We start from the raw sequence: 26,931 nt of genomic DNA, 5'->3' as shown, positions 1-26,931 counted from the left end.
GTCTGTCTGGTGTCTGCGGAGAGAGAAACCTCTTTCAGGACTGCCGCAGAGCCTTCTGACTCCCGGTCGACTCGTGGCTAACCTGAACCTGTCATTTTCTCTTCTCTTTTTTCAATGACCTAGAGGTGTTAACAAGCCAGCTCCTTCAGTAATCCCCGTAATTACCATTGCTCCACCCTACTCGTGCACCGCAGCTGCCGCATGAGCCGACCTGTGCCTCACTCAGAGCCACCGCGGAGGAAAGTCTTAGTAACTGTGTTGCTGCGGTTCCCAGAGCTTCGTCTCGGCCCACGTCCCACCAGCACTGGGGGCCTGTTGCGGTCTGCCTGGGGACTGATCCAGTTCCAGGATCCCATTCCGAAGATAGGCCAGCAAGGCCGCTTCTGGTACTACCCGTCTTGGCTTGTACACGTCCCCCAAAGTGAAGTCTGAGACAAGGGGCTGTGTGTTAGTTGCTGATTTGGGGAAGTGATACCAGGGAGCTGGAGCAGAGGACAGGAGAGAGGGAGATGGGGAAGGAGGACCAGCCAGTGCAGGGGCAACAGTTCCCTGAGGAGCCAGGGACCAGAAGAGGGGAGCATTCACCACCACTGCCTGTCCCCGTTGGCCAATGGTCCCCCCATGGGGTGTTAACTCCGGAGTGTTAGAATCATCCCACCAGCATCCCATACATCCCTCCTTGGGCAGAAAGCAAAGGGTACGGATGCAGCTGAGGTGGGGGCTGTGGGCTTCATCCACTCAAAGCTGGTTGCTGCAGTGACTGTTAAATTAAAACATTGGCAGAAAGGCTGGGAAGCAGGACACAGAGGCACTGAAACGCTGACCTCCTTGCTGTTCCACAAACTTCCCAGGCAGGAGCGCACGTAAGAGCCTTTGGAACGGCAGTGCCGTCCGCCTGGAACACTTTTCTGGAACCCTCACGACCCTTCCTCAGGTCTCCCTTCATTTGTCACCTTTCAGTGAGGTCTCCCCTGACCACCCTGTTTTAAGTCACACCCCCCACCACGCTATGCCCCCTACCTACTTTCTTTCTTTCCATAAAACTTATCACCATCCAACATGGTCCAGTATGAGCTTCCTGAGAGCAGAGATTTTTGTCAGCTTTGTTAAATATTGTAATCCCAAAGCTCAGACTAACGTCCAGCACAGAGTAGGGCTCAGTATGTTTTAAATAATAATATGTAACAAATGAATATGTGAAAATAGAGTAATTTTTAATACATTTTAATATACTATTTTCATCTATTTTTAATAAAATTACTCCATAGCTTCTATTTCCATATACTTTTACAAAATTACTCAGCTCACCTCTTCACTCAACAATACATCACTGTCATTGGGTCAATAGACAGACCTCTATTAATTTCATTCTTTTTACTAGCTGCATAGTATTTCATATTTCATGTTTAAATGAACCACAGTTTACTAGCCATCCTCTTCTATCAAAGGACATTTGTATTGTTTCCAATGTTTTGCCTCCACAAACAATGCTGCAATAAATATCCTTGTACATACATTTTTAAGCAATGGTGCTTCTGTTTATACGAGGTGTATTCCCAGAAGTGGCGTGCTGGGTAAAAGAGTGTGCGTGTTCCAACAGAGTTCATTTTGTAGAACAGTCATAGATTTACAGAAAAATTGAGAAGATCATTTAGAGAGTTCCCATATACCCTGCATCCAGTTTCCCCTATTATTAACATCTTACTTAGCGTGGTACATTTGTTATAATTAAAGAACCAGTAGTGATACATTATCATTAACTAAAGTCCATACTTCATTCAAATTTCTTTAGTTATTACCTCATGTCCTTTTTCTCTTCCAGGATCCCATCTAGGAGACCACATTGCATTTAGTTGTCCTGCATCCCTAGGCCTCCCTTGGCCGAGACAGTTTCAGACCATCTGTGTTCTGATGGCCGTGACATCTCTGAGGAAGACTGGTCAGGTGTTTTGTAGAATGCGCCTCTATTGGAATTTGTCTGGTGTTTTTCTCGTGGTTAGACTGGGCTCGTGGATTTGGCGAGGAAGATAACCGTGTCACACCATGCCGAGCGTGCAGACGATCAGTATCAGTGTTGACCTGAGTCCCCTGGTGAGACAGTGTTCGTCAGGTTTCTCACCGTACAGCTGCTCCTCTTCTGTCTCTCCACGCTATGCTCCTTGGAAGGACGTCCCTCTGCGCAGCCCTCCTACAGAGTGGGGAGTTAGGGTCTCCTCCTTGAAGGCGGAGTATCTACATAGATTATTTGGAATTCTTCCACAAAGGAGATTGATTTATTCTCCCCTATTCATTCATTCATTCATTCATTCATGTCAGTATGGACCCATGGATATTTGTGTCCCTTTGACATACCCCCTTCAGTGTAGTGTTTGTTTTTGCTTTAGCACTTCCTTACTTTCTGGCACTACGAGATGCTCCATCCTCATCTTATATTTTTCCTGCCCTCCCTAGAATCATCCATTTTCTCCAAGGAGCCCTAGTTCCCTTCCCTGGAGAATGGTATTCAAAAACAAGATCTGGGCACTGGGTTTACTTGTTGCTACTGGGGTGTGGCTGCTTCTAGGCCCTCTCAGCTGACAGAGTAAGGCAAAAATGCGTGTATACACACAGATCCGTAGTTATTTTTATATGTAACCATCTGTATCTATATTAAGCTGAGCATGAGTTCATGCTGATGTCTCCAACTCTAATCCATGGATAGATGAGATCATGGATTATCCTTGTCTCCTCTCCTGCTTGTCTGTAAACTCCCGCTCTAATGGGGAGAACCTGGCTCCCATTACCCAGCATTCATTTACTTAAGTGTTCACTTCCAGTATACATATATAGCAGAAGCAGAATTGTTACCCTGCATCCCCCATGGGAAACAACCTTATCAACAAGAGTACCGTGCTCATGTGTCATTCCTTTAGTCCTACAGACTACACGTTTCCAAGGTTACGTAGGTCGGCACCTTCTCCCTCCACCCCCTTCAGTGAGGTTGTTTCATACATTTGTACTATTCACTTGACAATATGCATTTAAGTTTCATAGATGTCTTTTCATAGCCTAATAGCTTGTTTCTTTTTATTACTGAATGAGATTCCATTCTTTGGGTTTAGCACAATTTGTTTATCCATTTACTTATAGGAAGACAACTTGGTTGCTTCCAGTTTTGGGTTATTATAGATAAAGCTGTTAGAAACATTTGTGTACAGGTTTTTGTATAGACATAGTTTTCAAATCATTTGGGTAAACACGTAGGAGTGTGATTGCTAGATCATATGGAACAACTACCTGGAGCTTTGTAAGAAATTGCCAGACTGTCTTCCTACGTGGCGGTCCCATTCTGCATTCCCACCAGCAGTGACTGAGGGTTCCTGTTCCTCAGTGTCGTCACAAGCATTTGGTGCAGTCAGCTTTTTTTGGGTTTTAGCCATTCTAACATATGTCTTATGGTATCTCATTGAGATTGAGTATCTTTTCATATGTCTCTTGCTCATTTCTTTTTCCTCTTCTGTGTCTTACCTATTTATATCTCTTGCTCATTTTCCCACTAGGTTGTCTTATTCTTTATAACACATAAAACTTCTTTGTAATTTTAGGAACATCACCGTTTATTTGTCATAACTTTAACAAATATTTCCCAGCCAGTTGTCTTTTGACATTGTTTGTAGTTTTGTTTTGTTTTTAGCAACCAACATTATTTTACTTATTTTTTATTATGATAAAATATACATAACACAAAATCTACCGTTTTAACCATTTTTGAGTGTACAGTTTGGTGCCATTAAGTACATTCACGTTGTTGTGCAACCACGCCCACCACCTGTCTCCAGAACTTTTGTCATCTTCCCAACGTTATTTTCTTTTTCTGTAGCCAAACTTACCTATCTTGTCTCTTTTCTTCTGGATCTCCTGTGTTGTTTTTAGGATGCTCTCTCCCCTCCCAAGTTCATATAAAGGTTCTCCCAGTTTTTTTCTAGTATTTATATTAACATTTTTAATATATCTGAAATTTATTCTTGTATATGGAGTGATGAGATATGGTTCCATTTTCCTGATGGGTATCCAGTTTTCCCAGAATCCTTATGAAATAAAGCACTTTCTTTTCAACTACACTGAAGTACTGCCTTTGTCACATGTTAATTTCTCTTAAATACCTGGATCTCATACCAGACGCCATACTGCTTCTGTTTTTTCATTCTGTATCCATAGCCTGCTGGCCTACTGATGAGGATGACAATGAGGATGATGGCGATGGCGGTGGTGGTTAGAGGCACTGTATTGAAAATTTTACCATCTGGCAAAGCAAGTTGCCCCCACTAGTTTTTTTCTTGGCAATTTTTAAACAATTATATTTCTGTATAAACTTAAAAGTCATCTTATCTAGTTCTAAAAAAAAAATCCCGTTTGGATTCTGATTGGAATTGCATTACATCTACATTTTTTTTTTAGAGAAATTGACCTTTTTATGATATGAATTCTTCAGTGGTGTCATTTTATCATGACCATACCTGTACTTCCAAAGTCCTTAAATGGGGTAAAGGTGAACTTTAGAGCTTTCTTTGTGAATCAAAAGAAAAACTGGGTTCTGCTGCCATTAGCTCTGACACTGAGTGGCGAGGTTTAGTTGAGAGCGTTCATCCAGGTGAGAAGGAAGAACGAGAGGAAATGTGAGGAATCTTGATTCTTTCTCTTCTTAGTTTGGACAAGCTCTAAACCGGCTCGATCTCAAACCCTTGAGAGTAATGTAATATACTGGTCTTGGAATCCTTGGGAAGTGGGGGGGCACATCATTCTGGGAAAATGTTAATTGACAAAAGATTCCTGCAAAGATGTCTATGTAACCCAGACCTATCATCAAGTTCAAAAGTCTTAAAGGCTTGCAGAAAACACTTATTGAGAGGCTTCCACTTTCTAAACTTTAATCTCTGTTCTTTCGTTATTTAGCACAGTTGTGAGAGAAGAAGCATGGTTTTGAAAGCAAACAGGATATGACCATTGAGAAAATGGTCTGTTGTTTTTCTCTAAAGCACAGACAGGATAAATATCCCCCGCTCGCCCCACAAAGAACGTAGACCAGAGAAGCCTTGACATTTGAGGGATAGGAGAGGCCAGATGTCATGGTCTGTACACGTCAACTGAGAAGCATGTGACCACTGGGGACCTCCTAGAGTAGACGTCACAAACCCAACACCTGCAGGGGCCAGGCAGGGGGAAGAAATGGTTCACTTCCACAAATAAATGCACTTTTCCTTTTTTCAGCTTTATTGAGATATAATTGACACATAGGAGTGTGTAAGTTTGAGGTGTACAATGTGTTGATTTGATACACGTGTATGTTGCAAAATGATCACCACCATAGCAGTAGCTGCCACCTCCATCCTGTCACATGGTTAGCATTTCTTTTTTTCTGGTGAGAATGTTTAAAATCTACTCTCTCAGCAACATTCAATATGCAATACCATGTTATTAGCTATAATCAGCATGCTGTACATGAGACTCTCAGACTTGTTAATCTTATAACTGAAAGACTGCACCCTTTGAGCAATCGTTCCTCATTTCCCCACCCCCCACCCACCCCTTGGTAACCACCACTCAACTCTGTTTCTCTGAGTTTGTTCTTTTTAGATTCCACCCAAGTAATATCACACTGTATTTGTCTCTGTCTGACTTATTTCACTAGCATAATGCTCTTGAGCTCCATCCATGTTGTCACAAATGGCAAGATTTCTTTTTTTTCTCATGGATGAATACTATTCCGTTGAAATAGAATTTTTCTTATTTGTCTTGAAAATGCAGTCCTTTCTATTGCTTGTACATTTTCCCACTTTTGCTAGAAACCTGGGTACGTTTAATATCTCACTTTTAACTCCAATATATGTAAATTAATAATGCAAGAGTGATGATAAAAGGCACCTATCACTCGGCCTTTGTGTCACGGAGTGGTAGGGAGTGGCGGGGACTGTGTTGAACAAGGCGCACAGGCCTTATCTAAGTGAGCAGCTGCTTCTGAGCCCCAGCTCACTGAGGCCACAGAGACTGCAGGCCGGTGTTGCTAGATGGCCAGTGTTTTCAAGAGAATCCTGGTAACCAGGTTTTTAAAGTAACATTTCCTGCTGAAATGTTGGCAACTAGTACAAAATTCTTCAAAATGTGGGCTAACAGGCCCAACATCTCACCTTGGAGGTTGTAGAAACCTGAGCTCATCACAGCGGACAGGTGGTCAGCGGAGATACGGGCCGATGACGAGGCGGAAGAATCCGGCCAGAGGGTACACAGCGTTCTCAGCTCTGCAGGGAAACCAAGCAGAGTGCAGGATAAATGCAGCTGATGAAAATAGAGTCCTTTTTTAATGTCAGAGAAAATGCTTTGGTTCACAGCATAATATGAAGTAGCAGCATTCAAAACACAGAAAATAAAAGGGAGACCAAAATAGAAGTGCAGCAGCCGAGGCAGAAACATGTGTGAGAAACGCCGTCTGAGCCAGCGCAGGCTTCTGGATGCAGAGGTGAAGATGGTGCTGGCCTGGAGGGAACCGCCGAGACCCTCAGGCCTGGGCCAGCAGGACTCCGAATGCTGAGGACAAGCCCAGGCCTGAGGCTTTGCTTCACGTCCTCACAAACAGGAAGGCATTATGACTGGATAAGCCCTGGACCCCATCCTTGTGTATGCACAGTAACTGAGCCCGTCCTGTTACTATTGCTGGTAGGTGTAATGAACGTGCTGAGTAAGCCCGAGAACAACCCACCCATTGTGTTGCTGGGGTCGTCTCATCTCATTCGTCTGTGTCCCCAGAGAAGTCCATTCAGTGCTGAAGAGGGAGCATCCAACCCTTGTGAATGAAACATTCGCAGTATTGGAGCTGTGATTAAAAACTCGTGGCTCCCAGTTGCAGAGATGTCCCTGAGTCCTGTCCCTGGGGTCAGGGGAGTCAACAGAGAGGCAACAGAGAGAGAGGAGGGAGGTGATTTGAGATGCTAAACCCACACCATCTGGCCCCTGGTCCCAGAGCAGCACAGACACTGCTTCCAGCGAGGTCACATGACTTTGCCTGGGGACCCCCACCTGGGAACCTGGGGGGGGGGCACCTCCCAGGCCTCTCTCCACTTGACCTCCCAGCAGCACCGTCACTGGGACCACTTCCTCCTTCTGTGACACGCATGGCGTCAGCTCTGGTGTCTTCTCTCTTATCTTGAGGGGCCTTCCTCCCTTTCTCCTCCTCTGCTTCCTCCTCACCCACCACATGTCTGGTGCTGGCTCCTTGGCCTCTTTCCCATGCGCTCTCCTGGGCTGTCACATCCACCCACGGCTTCTTACCCTCATGCTGACTCCCTGGCTTTATCTTCAGCTCAAACTCCAGCCAACCTGGCGACTGCACTTTGGTATCTTAGAGACCCCACCAACCCAACGTGCCAAAAACCGTAGTTTCTTTCCCCAAAACGTACCCTCCTCTTGGTGACGGCGCCACCATCCACCCCATTATACAAACCTTCGGTTGCTCTTGACACTTCCCTCTCCCTCACCCCTCGCCACATCCTGACTATTCCGATAACAAAGTTCATCTCCAAACAGTGGGTTCCTCGCCATCCCCCTCGTATCTGCCCCGTCCAAGCTGCCATCTCCCACTGTCACCAGGCTCCTCACTGGTCTCCTCTCACGTATTGCCTCCTCCAAACCATCCCGTATCCTCCCCCCATAGCAAACTTTAACAACCCAAAGGGCCTCATATCACATCTTGCAAAATTCCTTCCAGTACCTTCCCATTGCACTTAGGATATTGTGTGAATGTCTCAGCATGGCCCGCAAGGCCCTGCCGGACCTGCCGTCTGCCCGGCTCATGGTCTCAGTTCCATGCGCCTGACCTTCAAGCCACACTGTCTTCCAGTTCATTTCGTGGCCTGAGTTCCCTCTGGGCTCAGGGCCTGTCGCTCTTCCTGGAAAGCTGCCACCTCTGCCCTTGTTGTGGTCAGGCCCCTCTTGCTCTCTGGGACTCGGCTCAAGGTCAGTTCCTCAGGGACCATCTCTCTGAGGCAGCTAATCTCTTGCATGTGGAGGGCTCTTCATGGCACCTCCTTGTTCAAGGCCTGCAGCCTCTGTCCCGTCCCCCAGCGTGTCACAGAGTCCAGAGCAGAGCCTGAGGCCAAGTGGTGCTCTGGAGATCCTTGAATAGATGAACGCAGCCAGGACGAGGACTGGCTCCCAGTATCTGCTGCTCGGGAACGTTTGCAGGTGGCCCAGAATCCTGGCGACCCAGAGAGAGTTAATAATTTACTTAAAAACATTTATAATTTAATATTCATAAGTCCTAGTTATAATTTATTCTTAGAGATCGGTTTTTCTAAATTAAAACTTTTCTGAAAATAAGTTGAGAAATAAGTTACTGGCCGTTTTGCAATTATATGAGAGTTCTCTCATGGAGGGGGATAGGAGAGACAAGTGGCTTAAAAATCCCAAGCACTGCCCTGTTGCTGGAGGCGAGCCCTGCGGGAAGCAACTTGACAATACACGTTACAGACGTTGAATGTTTGTGGCCTCAGAGCTGGCTGGGGTCTGCCAAATAGCGCTCCTGCTCCTGGCCGAGGGGTAAATGTGTGTGATCCTTTGGGAAAGCAATTCGGTATCTCTAGAGCCATAAAGCTGTATTTCTGGGGCTCTAGATGGTGCCCAACCAGCTTCCTCAAGGAGGTCTTCCCTGGACCCTACCCCCTTCCTCAGACCTGGTAACTACCTTGATTTTTGTAAGATGCACCATGTCTGTGCTCACTTGTTCAGTCTCTGTCTGCCTCCCAGGCGCTGAGCTCCATGAAAGTGGAGACGGGATTTGCTCAATTTGTCTCTGCATCCTTAAGACTAGCACAGCGCGGTGTGCACATTAAGGTAAAGAGACAGTTGTTCATAAAATGAATAGTGAAAATCATCCTCAATAGAAATAGACTTAACCCCAAATAACAGTATTAACAGTTGACCCTCATGGAGCCGTTAATATGAGCCTGACCCTGTTGTACGCGCTTTGTGTGTGACAAAGCTGTCACAGAGTCCTCGAGCTTCCTGCCCTCACAGATGGAAGCTGAGGCCTCGAGAAGTTAACTTATTTGAAGTGAAGATCTACCAGCTAGTAAGTTTTCATCGAAATTTTATTTTTAATAGGCAAAAATTAGACAGAGTCTGATGGTATTTGAATAGAATATCCTGCAGTTGTTAGAATCTAGGTTTTTGGTTTTTGTTTTTTGAGGAAGATTAGCCCTGAGCTAACATCCGTGCCCATCTTCCTCTGCTTTATATGTGAGACGCCTGCCACAGCATGGCTTGACAAGCGTTGCCCTGTCCGCACCGGGATCCGAACTTGTGAACCCTGGGCCATACCCAGGATCCAAACTGATGAACCCTGGGCCACTGAAGCAGAACATGTGAACTTTGCCGCTGTGCCACTGGGCTGGCCCCTAGGTTTTTGAAAGGCGCATAGTAACAGGAAGATGGGTATAATATAATATTTACTGTCCCCCTCGGTTCCATGGATACTGCTGTGACAATGCCCTCTGCCTCCACGTGGCACCCGTGCTTGGGTTCCAGAGTTACAGCTCTTTCAGTTCATTCCAGGTGTGTCAGGTGGGGTAGAGGAGGCCAGACAGAGAAAGTGACATCGTGGGGATTGGAGTGTTTCAGAGAAGCGGGTGAGCAAGTGCTGAGATGAGAGGGGGCAGGACTCGAGAGAAGTACACTGTGTCTGGGAGGAAGTTATAGGAGATGAGGCCGAACACGGAAGCTGAGGTCAGGTCGAGAGGACCTCCGGGTTCTCCAGAGGCAGCGGTGCCCTGCATGATGGTCGCTGCAGGTGTGGACACAACAATCGGAGGCACCAACGTGGCGTCCAGAGAAACGCCGGGTGTTTGTTTTGGTAGAATTGATGTTTGTACTTTTGCTAGAAAAGTTGGCTAGAGATGTGAGTGAGGACTATACGTGGAACGTGGAAAATTAAAGAATCTAAGATTCCAAGTCTTAAGGTCTAAAGACAATGATTTTTCAGAGCCCGAAAGAAAACCTCTGCCTTTCGCTAATTCTCTCATAAAGCTGCCATTCAGCCCCTCTGAACGGGGTTGTTTGTTTTCCCTTTGAGACGTTTGAGCCAGTGCAGCTCTTTGGTTTAAGGCAGTAGTGAGCTCTGTCTTACTGTGTCTGGAAAATGTTAGTTCAGGCTAAAAGTTCCAGGTGGGGCCACATAAATGTGGGTTCCGTAGCTTGGAGTACCGTCTGTTCTAAGGCCTGCATGACTGATGGCTTAAAAATCTTGGCTGTTTTGTATTTCTTTCATCAAATGCGTTGTCAGGAGCAGGAATTTCACATCTTGAAGATACAAAGGAATTTTACGAAGAAAATAACTCTTTAATATTTCCCTTGCTGGCTACTTCTCTCCTCGCTGCCCATACCAATGAGCTATAGCACGCTGTTCAAGAACTTCAGTTTTTCTCCTCTCACCTTTTGTCATTCATGAAGCACCTATTTGCCTGTGATTAATACCCCTGGCCACCCACTGACTCTCCTGGAGAATTTTGGAAAAAACCCAGATGCCTGGCCTTGCCTAAGACCAATTCGGGAACTCTGGGGCTGGGGCCTGGGCCTCTGTAGTTTTCACAAGTTCCCCTGGTGATTTGAATACAGGGTGATCTATTGCTGTCTTAATAAACTTCCCCCAAACTTAGTCGCTAACAACAAGAGTATTATTTCTCGCAATTCTGTGGCTTCACTAAGTATTTCTTCAGCTGGCCTTGCCCAAGGTTCGCACAGGCAGCTGAATCCATGGGGGCGGCTGGGGCTGAGTTCGGCGAGACACCTGGGCCTCTCTTCCCAATGGTATTTCATCCTGGGATCCTTCAGGGCTGAATCTGCGTGGGTCTTGTGATTGGTTCCAACCACTGGAATGAGGCACAAGTAATGTTGCCTGACTTCCAAGACTAGGCCTTACAAAGCATCGTGGCTTCCTCTTTTGCTCTCTTAGACCACTGCCCAGAGGCCTTCATGCCCTGAAGAAAGTTAACCATTTTTGCTTTCATCACAATAATTAGTTTGCCTGTTTGTAGTGTTTCTGCTACGATTGTGGACAGAAGGGGCCAGGAAGCTAAGTACAAGATTTCTCTCTGACAACACCAACGTTCATTTCAGCCCTTTTTTCTAGTTAGACACTTTAAGTTACATCACATTGGAGAGTCTTCCTAATTTTTCTGTTTTAAAATGTTCCATCAACCTAGAAGTTATGATTTACAAGTAATTATCAAATGCCTATTATAAGTGAGCCCCTATGCTAGGCGTATAACAACATCATTTCAAGTAAACAAGAGAACGCAGACCCTGATGTCATGGTTCTTATATTTTATGGAATGTACCTATATTCCATATCCACATATCCAGAGTCATAGCATGGAATATATCTATATTCTATCAAATGTATCTAGCATCTGTGGAATGTATCTCTATTCCATGGAATGTATCTAGCATCTATGGAATGTATCTATTATATCTACTGACAGCAGAGCACATTAAACAATCAATTGAACAATGTTTACTAAGTAATCCTTACTTAGTAATCCTGAAAGATTCCAAAGGACACATGCTTCTGGGAGACTGCGAGACATACAGGGGCGCTGAACCAGTCTGGGGAGATCAGAGGAGACCTCCTTAAGAAGGGACCTTTGATCTGGGCCTTAAAGGATGAGTTGGTATCAACTAAAAATTTCCCCCCTCTTTTCATTCTCTTTTCTTTTCCAGCCTTCTCATAGCTCTCTCTGTCACCTGAGTTCTAATCATTTTTCACTTACAAGCTGGTAACAAACAGCTCGTACAGAGAGTAGAATAATACTGTTTACATCCTCCTTCAGTCTGAGACGTGAAACTTCCTAAAGGACAAACAACTGTCTTTTCATTCGATCAAAATTAGAGAAAGCTGTCTTTCCCAACTCACCTTTGGCACTCGCTTTCCATATTTTCAGCAACTCAAGCATCCCAACCTCGTCAACCTCATTGAAGTCTTCAGGAGGAAGCGGAAGCTTCACCTGGTGTTCGAGTACTGTGACCGCACCGTTCTCCATGAGTTGGACAGATACCAAAGAGGGTGAGTGAGCCATCCCTTACAAACACGTGAGGGGAGATTAGCAATGACCCTTTTTCAGATTAGACGGGAACAGCCAGTGTTGGGACAGCATACTCTGTGGCTGGGGTTGACAGCAGAGGCATTACCAAAAATGCTGGGAAAGAGATCTTATCTGACTGTTTTCATGAAGAAAGTGGCAGCAGCATTATTGGGTAGAATTTGATTTCTTTAGTGCGTTACCTGTGTGTAGAAGCTATCTGAGTATCTAAGAAAGGGAAGGAAGGATGTTAGTTATTCCGTGCCTGACCAGGGGGGCATGAGGACTGAAATTGAGAGGAAGAGGCCACAGACGATAGCTAACAGGAAGATCAAGGCTGAAGCGAACGTGGTGCTCCATTCTGAGCAATCCACTGTGCGGTCGGCTGCGTGGGTCGGGACTTCTTTCATTACAAGTGACAAAAACCCACCTGAAGCAAGCATGAAGAAGGAGCATGTTGGTGGCTGTCACCGGCAAGGGCCTGGGATGACTTCAGGCTCCGCTGAGGTCCTCGCATGTCTCCCTCTAGAGTATGCAAGCCGCTGTGTGCGCTAAAAGGAGGCTTGGTGAGCAGACAGAGCCTTTGGTTGAAAGAAAGGGGGGGTCCCTTCCTCTGGTTGAGGGTAAGCAGAGTGCTGGCAGGATTTGGGCTCCCACCCCCTCCCTAGCAGGGGAGAGGCCTAGGTGGTGGTGGTTCTCTCTCTCTCAACTCTTCTTCTCTCTGTGTTGGCTTCATTCTGCCTTGCAGGTAAGTCTCCCTTACAAGGTGGATTTGGGAGGGTATGTGTGTGGTGTGTGATGGAAGGAGTGAAGAAGGGAAAATATGGAATAGAAAGTAGGCCACAGGCTTTTATCAATCTATATAGCCATTCTAGAGGAAGGGAAGTTCTAGAAGAAGGTAGCATCTGCATAGACGGTCCAGCGGAAGATGGGCTGAGCTCAGGTGATGCAGCTATCCTTAGGGCCAATCACCGTGCCAGAAGGAGAGGGTAGGATGATTGGCAGACGCCAGGAAATGTGATTCAAAGTGGGTCAGTCAAAGAAGACTTCGTGGAGGAGGTGGCCTTTAAGTTGAATGGTGAGAAGGTTTAAAAGAAGTTGAGTAGGGAAGGATTTCCCAACTGCTCCTTTTGCCCTGCTCCTGGGAGCCCAGCTTTGGCTGGGGATAATAAGCAGAGCGCATTGTGGATCAGAGTGGTGGAATGGCGCCCCACCTCAGCCCCTGTTCACACTCCCATTCACGCGGGAGGCTCAGGCTCTTGCAACAATGCTTCCGAGCCTCGGCCAAGCGCTGGCTCTGCCAGGTGGTGGTGGTTATATGTGATCTGCATGACATCCAGGCAAATGGGATTAAAGTGGCTGCTGGTTTGTTAGTGAAAAGCACAGGCTTTTCATGTTAATTTACACAACCAGAGAGAGCCAAGAGAACAGACGCCTCCCTTCAGAAGGTCACTGACACAGAGAAATCGTGTGTTCGAGGGAGAAAACATTCAGTATGTTGACATTTGCTCTTTTGATTGCTTGCGAGTGACACGTCAATAAATCTTATTAGTATCAGTTGCTCGCGGCTGCGTGGTGCTGGGGAGAGGTTGGGGGAGCTGGATCAGTCGCGATACGTTGGGTCGCTTGGAAACGCGTGTTAGCAGGGGATCGAAAACAAGCGGGAGTCAGTTCTTTTTTGGCATATAGTTTAAGCAGAAGAGAAAAAGGAGAGGGCGAGGAGAGATTAAAATTAAAAGCAGGTTTTTTTAAAAGCTCCGTTGGCAAAATACATGTGTTCCAGGAAATAGAAAATGCTTTACTATGGAGGTGGGTTAGAGAAGAGAAGGACGGGTAGATATTTGGGATTACATACAAGCCACTTCACTTCCAAGTGACAACATGCTATGGTTTGTCAAATATAAGATTGACTTAAGGAACACTGACAAATGAGCAAGTTTGAAAAATAGGATTTATCCTAAGTCAGATCATATTCATTTATTTTGAAGTTTAAGGATTTTGTTTGTTTTAAAAATAAAAGTCACTTTCCGTTATACTAACTATTTGGCAATTCTCCAATCTATTTTAAACACTAGTTCAAATTTTTGCTTGTCATCATTAAGGAGTAAATGTCGTTAAACTGTGTCAACCAAAGATTTTTAAATTCATAGGAAAACTTTTTATTTTCAATGTAGAGATCTCATACTGTAAAATAAAACTTTGTAAGTACATTCCCAGTAAAAGTGGGTCAGCATCAACTGTGTGACCTTTGGCAAGTTGCTTACAGGTGTCCTCACCAGTAGAAATGAGAGTTCAGCACCCCGTAAAGTTCAAGAGAGCTTCCAGCTTTACAGTGCTGTGACCCGATGCCCTAGTGCCCTAGAGGGCAGAAGTTCTCCTTCAGTTTCACAGTGGACCTGTTAGACAATATCAAAAGGCTCATGTGCTGATGCTGGTGTGTTCCCTGCCTGGTGCCAGGCTGGGTCCTCCTTAGGTTTGCACACTTACCCCAAGAACCTCCTGTGATCACTGTGTTTCTAACTTCAGGTTTCTAAAGTACAAAGTAACCATGCCCTTCTCCTACATAAAATCCTTTAGTGGCTCCCACCCGAAAGCTTGCTGGTGTGGTAAAACCCTGGCATGGGATGCAGATGCCACTCACTCTGCTAGATGGCTCCGTTTCCACCAGACTCCCACCCCGTGGAATCAGGCGCATCCTAGGCTTCAAGATGTGCCGTTTTCTCAGCGCGGTTGCCTTGCCTTCTCGCCTCTGCCCTGCGGCCTCCTGCTGTCCATCAGCTGCAGCTCAGTGTGACCTTCTTTGTGACGCCTGCTTAGCACGCTGAGGAGAGTGGGGCTTCCTTCTGCTGGTGTCCATGACATCTTCTGGGATTATTTCTATTACAGCCCCATCTGTCCAGTTAATCATGAAATATTCAAGGGCAGGGGCTGTGCCTTCCCCCCTGGGTACCCCAGTATCTTCTAGCTTAATTCTTGGTATTTGGCTCATCCCCAGTACTTGTAAAATGACCAAGTTAGCAAAGCAATAAATTGATACTTACAAAATGATTTTTTTTTAATGTCACAGCTTCTTTTTTTAAAGATTTTTATTTTTCCTTTTTCTCCCCAAAGCTCCCCAGTACATAGTTGTGGGTCCTTATAGTTGTGGCATGTGGGACGCCACCTCAGTGTGGGCTGATGAGCGGTGCCATGTCCTTGCCCAGGATCCAAACTGGCAAAATCCTGGGCCACTGCAGCAGAGCGCGCAAACTTAACCACTCGGCCCCGGGGCTGGCCCCACAAAATGATTTTAAAGAGTAATCATAATTTTTGATTATTTTTTATTTTAAAATAGTTACTTTAATTTAAAAATTCTAAAACCTAATATTGTCAAAGGAAATTGTCAGTACACTGCTGGAGCAACCTGTCCAGAGGGCCATTTGACAATATGTGTTAAACGCCTTAGGGACATAATCTTAGACTGAAAAATTCTACTCCTAGTAATTTACCATAAGAAAATAATGAGTATATGTGTAAATATTTAGTTATATAAGTGTTTATTGATAAAGTATTATTTATAATGAAAAAATTGGGGGCTGGCCCAGTGGCACAGTGGTTAAGTGTACATGTTCCGCTTCGGCGGCCAGGGGTTCACTGGTTCGGATCCTGGGTGTGGACATGGCACTGCTTGGCAAAAGCCATGCTGTGGCAGGCGTCTCACATATAAAGTAGAGGAAGATGGGCATGGATGTTAGCTCAGGGCCAGTCTTGCTCAGTAAAAAGAGGAGGATTGGCAGATGTTAGCTCAGGGCTAATCTTCCTCAAAAAAAAAATTGGAAACAACTGAAATGTCCAAAGATAGAGGATTGGTTAAGTAGATTATGGTGTAGCTTTACAATGGAAGACGGTAGAGCCACTGAGAATCATGCTTACAGATAAAACATACATTGACATAGAAGAATGTCCATGAGCAGTTGCAAAATGAAAAAAAAATTATGCTATAATAAAAAGACATTTCATTTTCATAGAATTTGTATATAGACAGAAAAAAGAAAAGTAATTAATATACACATTTTAGTAGTGATTATCTCTGAGTTGTGATCATTATGGATCTTTTTCATTTTATTAGTGTTTTTTATTTTCTCCATGTTCCATTTGTTACTGTGGTAATGTTCTAATTATTAAAAATAATTCTTGCCAGATCAGACTCAAAGACATCTCTACTTTGAATCTGAAACGGGCACCAGTTCGTCTCCTTTTTAACATGTTTGTAACTTTTTGTACTCCTTTGAAAACCTTTTGGAGAAGATTTAGATTTGTGCTACTACTAATAAGCAAGTTTTTGCCACAAGACTCGTCTCCTGTCGGGTGACCTGGGTACATCTTTATCAGGATCCCCCAGGGCTGTGCTCCTGTTGTTTGTATTTACCTTCAGGCAAACACATCACCATTCCTTGTCTTCTGTTGGACTTAATATGCTTTGTACTTACTATTTATAAACTATTGGTCCCTCCTATGTCAAAGTTTTGTAAGTGACTAGTTTAGGTGTTCTCTCCTCCTTTTTCTGCCCATCTATAAGTGCAGCCTGACACAATACATCATTGATTTTTTTCTTTATGACACTTCCTCTCTGACTCTCATGTAGTTTGTTGAAAGAACATCTGGTGGGTAAAGGGGATTACTACAGGTTTTCAGTTTCTGACAATGGAACTCCTGACAATGGAATTCCAGAACTCTCTCTTTTTTTTTAAAGATTGGCACCTGAGCGAACAACTGTTGACAATCTTTTTTCTTTCCTGCCTTTTCTCCCCAAATCCCCCCAGTACATCGTTGTATTTTTTTTTTTAGTTGTGGGTCCTTCTAGTTGTGGCATGTGGGACGCCGCCTCAGCGTGGCCTGACGAGCAGTGCCATGTCCCCACCCAGGATCCGAACTGGCCAAACCCTGGGCAGCCGAAGCGGAGCTCGAAAACCTAACCACTCAGCCATGGGGCTGGCCCCAGAACTCTTATAAAACCCTAAAAATCTCTCTCTTTTTTAGATTAAAAGTGATAGATTATTTGTAGTAAAAATATTTCAAGCACACAGAAACGTATAGAAATATTATCATTTCTCAAATTAACATTTGAGAAGTTTTCTAATTATTTTTATGGATATATATTTTTTAATAGATTGTATTCCACACACTGTTGTGCATTTTTCAAGTGTGTTTGGGAGCTGTATCCCTATTCATGCAGATCTACTTTTATGTTTTTTAAATGGCCGTGGAGAATTCCACTGTACAAATATACCAGGTTTTCTTTATTTAATGCCCCATTGACAGATATTTAGATTGTTTCTAGTTTTTCTCTGTTACCACCAAGGCTGCAGTGAACCACCACTTGCACAAACGTCTCTATATGACAAATCCCTAAGAACGTATTTCTATAGGAGCTTGGCCAGCTCTTCCCCAACTTTCTGAGAGTTATTTTGTGAGACCGACACATGATGCTTTGGGGCAGAGATGTGCAAAGCAACCTTAAGGGGATAGAATGGCTACCCAGCTTGTTGGATTTGACTGATTGCATATGCTTTGTCTAATGACAAGAGCCTCCTAATTTGGAGATGGGTGCAATGTCAGCCTAATGACAAAAACCAAATTGCCTACTTTCCCTCGTCCCCATTCTTTGCTCACCAAACACCCTTCTGATTATAATCTGACTTTCTTTATGCAGTTGCCTACAGGAAAAGCATAAGCTGGTACTCGGAGTGTGAACATGGATGAATGAATTGGCATCTGGTTTTATATCAGGCTAGTAAATTTGTTTGCTGTTCACCTGCCCCTTTGATGTGGGTACTGTCTTGGTGTGCTGACACAATTAAGTGTCCACGTCTGCAAACCTGAGGAGCCCTATAGAAGCAGCCAGCCTGCTGGCACCACACTCTCCGTGTTGCTGTGATGAGATGACTGTTTTCCCCTCAGTTCTGTTCTTCACTTAATAGTCTTTGATGTGCATTTCTACGTATGTTGCAACATAATCTTTAGATCTATTATTAATACCTATAAGATATGGCATCAAGTCATGTTACTGCCTAACTATCCCTCCATTGTTGAATATTGAGGCTGTTTTCAATGTTTCATCTGATAAATGGTTCTTCTATCAAATCTTCCCACAAATAGATTTTCCTTCTTCTGTACTTTTTCTTTAGAAGTTCTCAGGGGCCGGCCCCATGGCCGAGTGGTTATGTTCGCACTCCGCTGCGGCAGCCCAGGGTTTCACCAGTTCAGATCCTGGGCACAGACATGGCACTGCTCGTCAGGCCACGTTGAGGCGGCGTCCCACATGCCACAACTAGAGGGACCTGCAACTAAGATATACACCCTGTACCGGGGGGATTTGAGGAGATAAAGCAGAAAAAAAAAAAGATTGGTAACAGTTGTTAGCTCAGGTGCCAATCTTTAAAAAAAAAGTTCTCAAAATGGGATTCTTGGGTCAAAGGGTTTGCCACACTGAACCATTTACCTTATCACCAGTGATGTAGATTTATGTATTTTTTCCTTATAGTCATGGCACTTTGGATTCTATTATTAAAATATTTGATGAATGAATTCCATCAAACATGTAAGGAAGAAATAATACCAATCCTACAGAAACTCTTTCAGAAAATATAGGAGGAAGAGACATTTCCCAAATCATTTTATGAGGCTGCTACACCCTCATACCAAAACTAGACGAGGACATTTCAAGAAAAGAAAATGACAGATGGATATTCTCTATGAATGTAGGTGCAAAACTCCTTAGCAAATCAAATCTAGCAATATAGTGCACTATAAAAAGAGTGATATACTGCTTTTTCTTGATTTATCAATTTTTAGACATCATCCATAGACTTTGTATTATGACAGATGAGGATTTATCTCTCTTATGCCATTATTCCCTCTGTGTCCCCTTTCTACTCCCCCCAAATAGTTACATTAACATTTTATTAATTCAGTGTTCCGTGTCCCCATTATTACACCTATGTAAATATTACCTACAGCTGAGCTTTCTACCATACCAGGGTTTCCTTTTGTACTTTTTCCACAAGTTAATATTTGCCTTGCTTTTTAAATTTGCTTAGTAGTCTTTAACCCTATTTCTAACTTTCCCCACTCATTTTTAATAGCCTCTCAATATACTTTTCCATATCAGGTAACCCATTGGTTCCTTTTTCTTCTTGGTGGTGTCCTGCCCTTAGACTCCCATTCTCCACCTGTCTTGTACTTGAAGCCTGCTGTCCAGCTGTCCCCCAGGCCTTCCCTGGGCTGTCGTCCTCGGAGCGCCCTCTGCATTTCTCTGTGGTTGGATTCACTACTTCCTGGCACTCCCGTCCTCCTCTTTCTGGGTTTACTTACTTATTTTGACCAAGCACATCCATCTCCAATTGGTTAAAAAGATGAAATAGTCATGCAGAAATCTAGACTACAGACATTTCTAATGACACCCCCTCCCCCAATCCTCACTCTTCTTTGGAGCCAAATAATTGGGAACCTTTTGTGTTCCTGGGGGTGAAACAAAATCCCCAAAGGAGGCAGGAAGGCTGCCGTGAGGTCACACTGGTGAAGGGCTCAGGAGCACGCTCCTCCTCCACCTCTTCCCACTCTCAGAGGATGGATTCCATTCCAGCCTCCCTGGAGGAGGGCCTCTGCTGAGCCGAGCAGCAACCCAGCGGGCTCCAGAGGAACAGTTGTAGCTCTCAGCAAATCACCTGAACTGAAGACCCCAAGGAAGACGCCCTGACCATCCAGGGAATGAAGGCATGCCTTCCTGAGCCCCTCCCACCTTGGTTTGGGACAGAAATAAAGGGGGTGTGAGTCAGTTTTCTCATGCCTTGCATAGACTCCCATCTCTAGGTCTGGGGAGCTGGCATCTTCAGGAGTACAAGTCCCACCAGACCTGCCCAGCCAGCCGGGAATCCAGGAGGCCCAGGCTGGATCCTGTCCAGCTCCCCCTGAGCGTGTTTACTAGGAAGAGGAAACGGAGATACGGTTTGTCCAAAGTTCAATGTCCTGATCTCATGGTGAACCAGGTCCAGGCACGGAAAAGCTCAGATGCCTTCCTTCCCTCACAGGTTAGGGTTGAGCTTACACATGATTCCTCTGAAGGCACAGCTTGTGTTTGAGCTAGAATCCCACTGGGGCTCTTGAAGGCAATAAAGAATGAGAGACAATGGGCGCTTCCCTTGGTCACTGTTCAGTCCTCCCCCCTCTGCCCCAGAGCTCAGCCATGACCACCATTGCCATCAATATGGAAACAAACACTTTAAAGTGGAGTGAACTCTTAGCCTTCCCAGCATGAGTACAACTTGAAGGACATCTGCCTTGGCCCGAAGGGTCTGGCCACTCACTCTGACTCTTCCAAAGCTTTTACGTTTGTTAAATATTTTCATCTTTATTTAAGATGGTATAAGGCAGGGGCCGGCCCAGTGGCACAGCGGTTAAGATCACACGTTCTGCTTCTCAGCGACCCAGGCTTCGCTGATTCAGATCCCGGGTGTGGATGTGGCACCGCTTGGCAAAAGCCATGCTGTGGTAGGTGTCCCACATGTAAAGTAGAGGAAGATGGGCATGGATGTTAGTTCAGGGCCAGTCTTCCTTAGCAAAAAAAAAGAGGAAAATTGGCAGTAGTTAGCTCAGGGCTAAACTTCCTCAAAAAAAAAAAAAAAAAAGATGGTATAAGGCAGGGGCCGGCCCAGTGGCACAGCGGTTAAGATCACACGTTCTGCTTCTCAGCGACCCAGGCTTCACTGATTCAGATCCCGGGTGTGGATGTGGCACCGCTTGGCAAAAGCCATGCTGTGGTAGGTGTCCCACATGTAAAGTAGAGGAAGATGGGCATGGATGTTAGTTCAGGGCCAGTCTTCCTTAGCAAAAAAAAAGAGGAAAATTGGCAGTAGTTAGCTCAGGGCTAAACTTCCTCAAAAAAAAAAAAAAAAAAGATGGTATAAGGCAGAGGGCATGGTGATGACAACCCTCCACATGCCTAGCTCTTGAGTCACACGGCCCAACCTGGACGGGTTGCTTTCCGTTCCCAGAATGCGGTTGTCGTCCTGTCATTTCCCTTCACCATCCTCCTGGACATTCCCATTGCTCTCCTCTTGTTGGGTCTGTAGTTTCTCTATCTCGTGTAATCTTCTTCTAGAGTTTCCTTCTTTTTGGTGGAGTGCATCCTCCAGGGGCTTCCTGAGAAAGAGTGTATGAGAGGTTAAAAAAAAACAAGAGAGAGAGATTGAGACCTTGCCCTCACGTGTTTAAAAAGTCTTTATTCTCCCTTCACGCTTGGTTAGCATTTTGTTTGGGTATAGGTTTTTGTGTTTGCTTTTGGTGGAAGAAAATAGTCCTTCAAAATTTTGGAGGCATTCTTTTTAGTGCCTTCTATCTTCTAGTGCTAAGAAGTCTAATGTCATTCCACCTTCTGCTCCTTTGTGAAGTCCTGATTCTTTTTTATGTCCAGACACTTGTGGAATCCTCTCTTTGTTCACAGCATTCTGAACCGTGGAGATTGCAGGCTTTCCTTTTGTTATGGTGGCACTTGGGGGGCCCTTTCTGTCTGAGGGATAATTTTTTTCTTTTTTTGGTGTGGAAGATTGGCCCTGAGCTAACATCTGTTGCCAATCTTCCTCTTTTTGCTTGAGGAAGATTTGCCTTGATCTAACATCTGTGCCAGTGTTCCTCTATTTTGTATGTGGGATGCTGCCACAGCATGGCTTGATGAGCAGTGTGTATGTCCGCTCCTGGGATCTGAACCCATGAACCCTAGGCCGCTGAAGCAGAGTGCATGAACCCAACCACTACACCACCAGGCTGGCCCCTGAAGAACAATTTTTGAATTGTTTCATTATTGATTTCCTGTCTGTTGTTTTCTCTATTTTCTCCTCCTGGACCTTCTGTTACGTGGATGTTGGCCTCTTGAGTGGTGCTCTGGTTTTCTCACAGTGTCTTGTTCTCAGTTCTTGGTGCAAACCGCTCTCCTTTTCTCTCTGAGGATATTGATGTTTTAAAAAAACGTTCTCTTTGCCCTCCATAATTTCTGTTTCTTCCAAGTTGATTTTTCTTTTTGTTTGATCTGTAACTCTCTCACTTGGGGCTTTTCTGGGGCCTCATGGGATCTCTGGTGTACGCCCATCATTAAGAGTGGTGAGCTATTGGAAGCTCTGAGCTTCACTGGGGGGTTCTCTGGCTGGACCATTTGCTGGGGGGACCCCAGTGTCAGAATCTTCAGCTCTTTCCTCTGAGCTTCCCCCAAAAAGTCCTCCAGTATTTTCCCTGGAGAGGGAAGTCTGGCTGCCAGCCTTCTCAGAACCTGGGGAGGGAAGAGGGCTCGGGAGTCTCAGATTCAACAGTTAGTGTGTATGCAACCACTTAATCTCCTGTTTTTGGAGCAGTATCCACCATCTCAAGTGCACCAAATGTCCTCTGTTTTATCCTTTCCAGAAAACAAAACTCCAGCCTTTTTCTATGTAGGGGAGAGTGTTCCCTGTGGGAACAGAATAGGAGAGGGATCTAGGAGTTTAATTGTTTCCCAGACAGATTTTCCACACTCCTGCTTCCTTCCCACTGCCATAGAGATCTTGGCTGCTGGTTCCTGAGCCTTCGGAGGATTCTTTGGGGTAAATTGGTTGGTCCCCTATTCCCCTCTCCTGGCTTAGAGCCCAGCTTTCTAGGACTTGTTGTCAGTTATTCATCCAACTGCTTTCTGGATTCCAAAATGTGTTACTATTTTCTCTTCTCCTGTTCTCTCTGACTACCTCTCAGTGTAGTCTTAGTGGGTTTGGGGAGGGAGTGACGTTAGGTGGGTTTATTCAATCCTCCATCTTAATCCAGAAACTGTTTCTTCAGTTGGCTTCAGTGACACCATGTTCTCCTGATGGTTGTCCTGCTTCACTCCAGGCTCACCCCAGTCTCGTGCTGAATCCCCTCCTCTTCTGACCTCTGAATGTTCCAGGGCCTCAGGACTCGGACCTTCTCTCCTCTTTCTGTCTTCACTCCCTAAGTGGCTTCATCCAGTCCTAGGATCTGAACACCATCCATATGCCCAGGCTTTCCAAATTCCCGTCTCCAGCTGGACCTTCCTTCTGAATTCCAAACTGCCTACCCAGGGTCTGCCCTTGAATGTCCAGTCAGCATCTCAACTTGTCCACCCTCCCCTTGCCAAACCAGCTCCTCCCCCAGCATTCTCCTCAGTGAAAGGCACCACCAAAAACAGCTACTCAAGCTAAATCTTTGGTATCGTTTCTTGATTGCTCTCTGTGTCTCATATCCAATCATGCAGAAAATCCTGAAGACTCTATTTTTAAAATATAGCCCAAATCTGGTCACTTCTCACCACCTTAATCACTACTTCAGATGTTGTTTTTAGCAGAGAAGCTTTCTGGACCGCCCTATATAAGAGGCACTCCTTCCAGCCCGGCATCCTCTGTACATATGAGTATATCCAATTCCGGTCCAACATCACAGAATAGATTCTAGTTTTCTCTCAGTCCATATTTGTAACTCTCTTCTCCAACAGTGAAAACCTGGCTCCTACCATCGTCAGCTAAAAAGGATCTCAGAGTCTGAGGCCCTAGCATTTCAGAGAAGAAACGGAGTGATAAAGAAGTAAAGTGAGGAGCCAACCCAAGGCGACACTAGGGAGTTTGTACGGAGTTTTTACATTTGAGAATTGTGTAAGGATGTGCTCAGCCTTAGAGGAACATTAATGATATGCTATTATAATTTACTTCTAAACACTCTCTTTGCATAATTTCTTTGGGAAATGTTTTTAGAGACTAAAGGTACCTGCACTGATAACCTTATATTAAATCTTAAGTAATTAAATAATCAAAATATATTCCATTTTTTCTCGACAAAACACGGAGGCTGGGGGAAAGCGTTTCCTTTGAAATGCCCTCTTCTTCGTTGTGTTTTTCTAGGCCTTCTTTCTAGCCAGGTGAGTTTTTCTAACATCTGTGCCTATATGCCACTAGAACAAGGGAGAGAATTTGGAGAGAAGCTACTTCAAGCCCAGGGACATAGTTTTGCTCCAGAAATGTCCTAGCTCTTCTTCTTGGAAGTGGCCTCTTCATTTCCTCCACATTGTCTCCTCCTCTTTGCAAGCGTCCTCTGATCTGCTTGAAAGGATTTCCTGAACATCTGGTCTGTGACAACGGTGGCCTCCTAGCCCCTCCCAGAGGCTGGAAATGGCTCTTTTGGTCACACAACTGTTCAAGCATTTCCTCCCGGGTCTACTGATTAGTTCTGGCTGAGGACCACAACAAGTTTGTTTAATGTTTGATCACAAAAACACTACGTCTAGCTGGTGGGTGGGGTCTCTGGAAATAAATGTACTCTTTCTGTATCCATTTCACTCAGTGCCTGATATATATATATATATATTTAAATGCCCCAGAGGAGGTGCCTTTTCCTAATTTACACAAAAGATCTGCTGGGGCTCCTGGTTGCTCTGTTGGCATAAACTGAGAGTCAGAAAAGAAGAGCTTGGAGCAGTGGCACCGAGTTTAGACACTGATAGAGGACAGGCCAGAAAGACACGAGCGGGATGCACCTGGCTCCCAGAGAGGAGAGCACAGGGAAAGAACCAAGAGGCCTACGTGAGCTTTTAATTATTTTTTGTAACATGATGTGCAATGTAAATCTCTTCCTTATCTTCAGTAAAATCTTCACTACCCTAAAAAAAATGCTGCCTCTGGAGTCTGCAGAAACCATGTGCTCTCACATGGGAGATGCATTCTGCTTAAGATCATCAATGTGGGGCAACTTGAAAAAATAAACAGCATCTTTTATGCTGTATTTTCACTAACTTTCCATCAACAGAAAGCTTGTAGAAATGGAGCTTCAGTTACCAGGCGGTTTCCCAGGGGTGTCCCAGAAGTTTGAGGGGGTGGTTGTGAACCCTTGTTGAAATCCCTGTGCGTCTTCGTGGTCCCTCCTTGCAGATGTGGCTGTCGGCATCGTTGTGACCTTGCTGCCCTAGAACTCAGCAGTGTGCCAATCGCATGTTCTCTACACGTTGGGCCTGTGGACGCTCTGCCCCGGGAGTTCAACGACTCTGGTGTCACCTGGGATCTTTTACTAATTAGGCTCGTCTTGGTTTACTTGTGTCTTTTTTTGAGCTGAATTCCATGGCTACACTAAAGAATGTGTCTGTGCTGCTTCTTATTTTCATTAGGGTTCCAGAACATCTCGTGAAGAGCATTACTTGGCAGACACTGCAAGCTGTAAATTTTTGCCATAAACACAATGTAAGTCTCATGTTCTCCCTTGAAAAAACAGAAGGAGGCCCTTAAGCTGAGGTGGAGCCTTTGTCGATCATTTTGTGTATATAATTTTTCACCCAAATCTTTTTAAGCCTGGTTGGGGTGAGTAGAGGCTAAAAATGCTGACCTAGCTCTTCCTTCTTGTTCAGGTGACATAAAAGGTGCATTTTTATAATTTTAAGAAAGTAGTTATGCATTGATACTGATTAGAAACGACTCAGAGTTAGGTGGGATCCCATCCTCCTGGAGTCCGTATTGGTCTGGTGCCTCAAAAGGTCTGAAACTGGGGGTCAGAGCCCCAGGTCACTCACACCTGCGCAGCTGCAGCAGGCGGACGGCCAAGCACCCTGGACAGTGCTCATGTCTGCTTTGGTGAGATACGAGGGCCACGTCTGGAATGGAGCAGCCCAGGGGGACCGCCGACGCTCCAGCCACAGCCAGGCCTGGTGGGAGGCACGTGGACGCTGCCCCGGTGGCGGCATGACTTCACAGGTGCTGGAAGCCTGCCACTCGCTCCGATACGACACTGCCACTTCCTGCACACAGAAGCCAATACCAGGGCCAGAGCTGCACTTGGCCTCACGGGCGATTTGACTGCAGTGCATCATCCTGCTGACGGCCAGGGCCAGTTTAGCTGGGGGCTGCATTCCCTTCCTTGTGTGGTTCTAAATGATTTTTCCTGAAGCTGCCTTCCCAGAGGAGAAAATGTGAGAGTAGCCAGCACTTCTCCCTCCTGAGCCTCCACCTGGCTAAGGGCCACAATCCTTGTCAACGTGCATGTATACCAGGCAGGGCAGACACCTTATAGTCCTATTTACACTCTCCTGAGAGCAGGTTTTAGGACGGGGGAGCAAGAGAGACCACATGAAGGCCCTGTGGAGATAAGTGGGATGCATACCGCCATCCCTGGAAAGCCCCAGAGGCTCTATTTGTCCACATGAGCTGATGAGGGAGGGGGTAGAGGCTTGTAAAGAGTTCCCAGAACAGAACAGGAGTGCGTTCTTGCATACAAGTCCTCCAACCGTCTGTCATCACGATGCTCACGGATGTACCCATTTATAGTAACATGTGAAGCCAGTGGTAAAAGAGTGGAGATCTCAGGGCCATTAACTGCTGAGAACCAGATAGACTGTGATAAAATAATTCAGAAATTGTCTCTCCCCCGTTTTTCCAAAATAATAAGTGCCCATAGGGAACACTGACCCTGGTCTCTCACCCTGAGGGTCCTCTGGAGTGGGAACTAGGCCAGGCCCAAGAGGAATCTCTGTCCTCTCTCCAAATTCTGGAAAGTCCAGAGTACCCCAGGGTTTCAGCTGCAAGCAAGAGGGTCTCTCAGACGCAGAGGATCCAGTCTTCTCCAGAGAGGAAAACGCCTGGAAGAGGGGACGATCATTAGGAACCCTGAACAGTATTTTGACCCAACTGTTGTTTTTATGTCACTGTTAATTAGGTTGTTGATTTGTTCTTTGCCAAGAAAATTGTGATTTCATAAGAAAACCATGTGAAGATCCTTAGATGTTCTTCTAACATGGCCCTGTTAAACAGTGCCAGTGGGGTTTGGAAACCGCAGGTGA

At 45.2% G+C, this 26,931-nt stretch overlaps 1 protein-coding gene and 1 long non-coding RNA gene across 3 annotated transcripts in view; both read left to right on the top strand.

Annotated features, from left to right (window-relative positions):
• Positions 1 to 26,931, top strand: part of CDKL1 (cyclin dependent kinase like 1) — a 56,579-nt gene that overhangs the window by 16,973 nt on the left and 12,675 nt on the right. For both annotated transcript variants that reach the window (XM_003363681.5, XM_070242670.1), the window contains exons 2-3: positions 11,967 to 12,088; positions 25,270 to 25,342. In XM_003363681.5, the coding sequence (XP_003363729.1) occupies positions 11,967 to 12,088; positions 25,270 to 25,342 (195 nt within the window). The remainder of the gene's footprint in view (positions 1 to 11,966; positions 12,089 to 25,269; positions 25,343 to 26,931) is intronic.
• On the top strand, positions 124 to 4,098 carry LOC138918980 (uncharacterized). The gene is made up of 2 exons (XR_011428797.1): positions 124 to 386; positions 1,823 to 4,098. It is a non-coding gene; the product is annotated as an uncharacterized lncRNA (long non-coding RNA).

Source organism: Equus caballus, chromosome 1 (genome assembly GCF_041296265.1).
Source record: "Equus caballus isolate H_3958 breed thoroughbred chromosome 1, TB-T2T, whole genome shotgun sequence".
Lineage (NCBI taxonomy): Eukaryota > Metazoa > Chordata > Mammalia > Perissodactyla > Equidae > Equus > Equus caballus.
This window is presented reverse-complemented; position numbering and strand designations above follow the sequence as displayed.